This window comes from Salvia splendens, chromosome 7 (genome assembly GCF_004379255.2).
Source record: "Salvia splendens isolate huo1 chromosome 7, SspV2, whole genome shotgun sequence".
NCBI lineage: Eukaryota > Viridiplantae > Streptophyta > Magnoliopsida > Lamiales > Lamiaceae > Salvia > Salvia splendens.
In genome coordinates this window covers 11,002,669-11,006,054 of record NC_056038.1, presented here as the reverse complement: position 1 = coordinate 11,006,054, position 3,386 = coordinate 11,002,669, and the positions used below count along the sequence as shown (strand labels likewise).

Sequence of the window (3,386 nt, the reverse complement as noted above, 5' to 3'; positions counted from 1 at the left end):
CGACGAAGTTGATGGCCGGCGCTTTACCATCCAAAACTTCGGTAAAGAGGTCGGACTGGTGGAGCACGTTTACGTCGTTGTTCGAGCCAGGGACCCCGAAGTACGTGTGCCAGATCCAAAGCCGGTAGTCGGCAACGGCCTCGAGTATAACGGTTGGGTGGGTGCCTTTGTGGCCGCTCGTGTAGGACCCCCTCCAAGCCACCGGGCAATTCTTCCATTGCCAGTGCATGCAATCGACACTGCCAAGCATCCCGAGGAATCTGTGCACTTGTTCGTGCAGGTTGAGGAGGAACTGACAATCGTCCGTGCTTGGCCTCCGGAGAAATTCGTCACTGAAGGCTGCCCGGACGCCTCTGCAGAAGTTGAGCAAGCACATGCACCCAGTGGTGTCTCCGATGTGGAGGTATTCGTCGAATATGTCGGCCGTTTGTCCAGTCGCAAGCTGACGGATGGCTGCAGTACATTTCTGCAGCGTCGTGTGGCTGGGACGACCGACCGCGTCGAACCCTTCTCGGAAGAACTCTTCCCGGGCCGCCAAAGTATTCGCTATGTGGAGAAATAGCGGTTTACTCATGCGGAAACGGCGACGGAAGTATGTATCTCCCCAAATCGGGTTATCGCAGAAGTAGTCGCGTACTAACCGTGCGGCAGCTTCCTCCCGATTCCGATTGATGTACTTCCGGGAGCGTCGTGGGGGTGGCGCGACTTCCTCCGCCTCTCGTCGTCGATCTTCTTCAAGTGATTGTTCCATTAATTGACGCATTTGCTCAAAAGGATCCATTTGTTTGAGTTGATTTAAGATGGAAATTGGAGTGATAGAGAGGATTTGAGAGGAATAGATGTGTGTTTGTGTTTGAAATGAGTACGAAATAGGATTATTTATATAGTAAAAAAAATTTTAAAAAAAGAAAATAAAAAATTAACGGTAATATTACCGTTTGAAAATTAATTTTTTTTATTAAAATTCAATTTTTTTTTAAAAAATGAATTATTGCGTCATCCGTGACGACGCCCACTCGCGGGCCAGCGAGTGGGCGTCACGCATGCATTGGGGGCGCGTGACGAGCCGGCGCGTCCCTTGTCTCGCGGATACGGGCTACGGGACGGGACGAACGTTGCAACGCGTCCCGCGGCGGAACCGTCCCTCCGGGACGGAACGCGAGCCGCGCGGGACGCGTTGTGGATGCTCTAATTGTGTTACAAACTTACAATGATTGGAGTCAGGTCCGTGTTCGTACTTGAAAGTTACGATAGTACCACACCTTCATTTTGAGGAAAATAATCTAGAAAATCCATAACGACGTTGGATATAATAGTAATAATCTACAAAATCATTTGCCGACTATTATATCATGCTATTCTTACATATGTCCCATATATTATACTAATAAAATGAATATGTGCACTCTGCACTTTTGTAGTAATTTTTATTCATCAAAACACAAAGTTAACTCCCATGAATCGACCCACGAACTTGAAGATGCATTACATTTTATAACTAGAATCATCTCGACAAAAAGCATAACTTTTATAATACTATACTTGTATAGGTGCATGCCTATATATGTATTACTACTGCTACTTTTACTAAAGCAAAAAGTGCAACCATACTTGTGTTGTACACTGGCTTGAAAATTTTTATTTGACTTTATTCTCTAAACAAGTTATATTCCAATTTTCCTAACACATGCACTACCGGCAGGTGATGAAAAAAATTTGATACAAGAAGACAGGAGAATAAAATTAGTGCATGCATTTGAAAAACATAAATTAAATTGGCATCCTAAATGAATTCCTCAGAAAAACATGGTACTAGTAAATATCTCAAAACAGCTTTATATGAAGCAATATGAAAATCGATTTTAAATTGTCTTGCAAAGTGTAGAATGAAAGTAAAATTAATTAAGAAGTAGGAGGAGTATATGATGTGTTTTTGTATGGAAAGCAAGGTCCTTGTTGCTCTCACCAACTAGTCGTCGTTTTCGTCTTCATTTCCGATACTCTCACCGCTGGTGGCTGCAGAGCCCCCTTTAACCACCTTGCCACCATCCACAGGGAACCCTGAAACTGCTATCGGCTCCGCTGAATCAACTCTCTTCATATAGATTCTGTATTTCTGAAATTTGCAATCCAAATTTATTTGCTTAGAATAAAATGTAATGCATGGAATTAGGTGATCATAACAGTCTTGTAATCTTAATTTACCTGTAAATGACTTTTAACTTCATCATTAGTGAGTCCTTCAACCTTCATACGCTCCCTAATCTGCTTGGGTGTGGCCGCTGCTAGAATTCAACGCATTATAAACTTGGATTAAACATTTATACTTATAAAAATACATTAAAAAAATAGTAGTAGTATGATTATTATGAAAAGAGATATGTTACTCTGCGCGCCACCAAGCTGTTGGAGGGCATCAACAAATATCTTGTGCAACTCCGGAGACCAACAACGCCTTTGTTTCTTCTGATCTTGCCTAGGAGTTCCATCATCGCTCAAATCAGCCTCACTCTTTGCTCTCTTGAATGCCGAAAATGCCCCTCCTTCTTTCCTATTTCCCAGCCCTTCCGTGAATCTCTGAAATCGTAACCTATTTTTAATTCATGCAAATCCAATTAAAATGAATACCAAATATGAAAGATAAATTTACTGATTTCAGGGGAAAAACAGAGGCTTCATCTCTTGACATCGGTGTACAGATCTGAATACAAGTCCTCCAATCTTTCTTCTCGGTGAATTCATTTGACGCTTTTACCCTTCCATCTCTTCCGCTCTCTGCCTTCAACCTTTCAATCACTGCAAAATAAATAAAATCAAAACAAATGTAAACAAATGAGAGAGACAGAGAGAGAGAGACCATGTTTGAGCAGGTGCATGCAGTGAGGAAGTTCACGTTTGAAAGCTTCAATCTTATGCAATTCTTCTTCCAATGCATGGACATGAAAATCCAGCATCGATGATTGCTTGATGAAATCATCCATACCCGAAACTTCTGTGAGGATCTCTGGAATGTTTTTAGAGCCCAAATTAAAATTCATTGCGTTTCAATTCTCACCAATATTCCCCCTTTCAAAAATGCTTTTTCTTCACCCTCAAAAATCTGTTTGCCTAGTTGGATGTAATATACTCATACATGAAAGGTGGCTACATACGAGATTACACACAAGAATAATATGCTCTAAATAGTGGCTTACTTGGTACTATCACACATGTATATTGAGATATTACTATATTGCCCTTGGGGTCGGTTAAACATAGAGAAGGGGATGATCATGATGGAGGGTAGAAAAGGCAATGCACGATGATTCTTCCAATAAAAAGATTCTAGCAGCTTCCAGATTTCTTTTCACACTCTCGATTCCTAACAAAACCAGTGGTTAGTACGG

At 41.7% G+C, this 3,386-nt stretch overlaps 1 protein-coding gene across 3 annotated transcripts; it reads right to left on the bottom strand.

Annotated features, from left to right (window-relative positions):
• Positions 1-1,816: 1,816 nt before the first annotated feature.
• On the bottom strand, positions 1,817-3,154 carry LOC121742644 (transcription factor HHO6-like). Of its 3 annotated transcripts, none has more exons than XM_042135844.1 (5): positions 2,894-3,154; positions 2,651-2,796; positions 2,388-2,577; positions 2,206-2,282; positions 1,817-2,116 (listed from the first exon to the last, which is right to left on the bottom strand). In XM_042135844.1, the coding sequence occupies exons 1-5, from the start codon at positions 3,036-3,038 to the stop codon at positions 1,970-1,972; spliced, it is 705 nt and encodes a 234-aa protein (XP_041991778.1). In that variant the 5' UTR covers positions 3,039-3,154; the 3' UTR covers positions 1,817-1,969. The 3 variants fall into 3 exon arrangements, with proteins under 3 accessions (XP_041991778.1, XP_041991779.1, XP_041991777.1); XM_042135845.1 differs by having other exon boundaries at positions 2,984-3,153; XM_042135843.1 differs by having other exon boundaries at positions 2,858-3,150.
• Between the last annotated feature and the right edge of the window lie 232 nt (positions 3,155-3,386).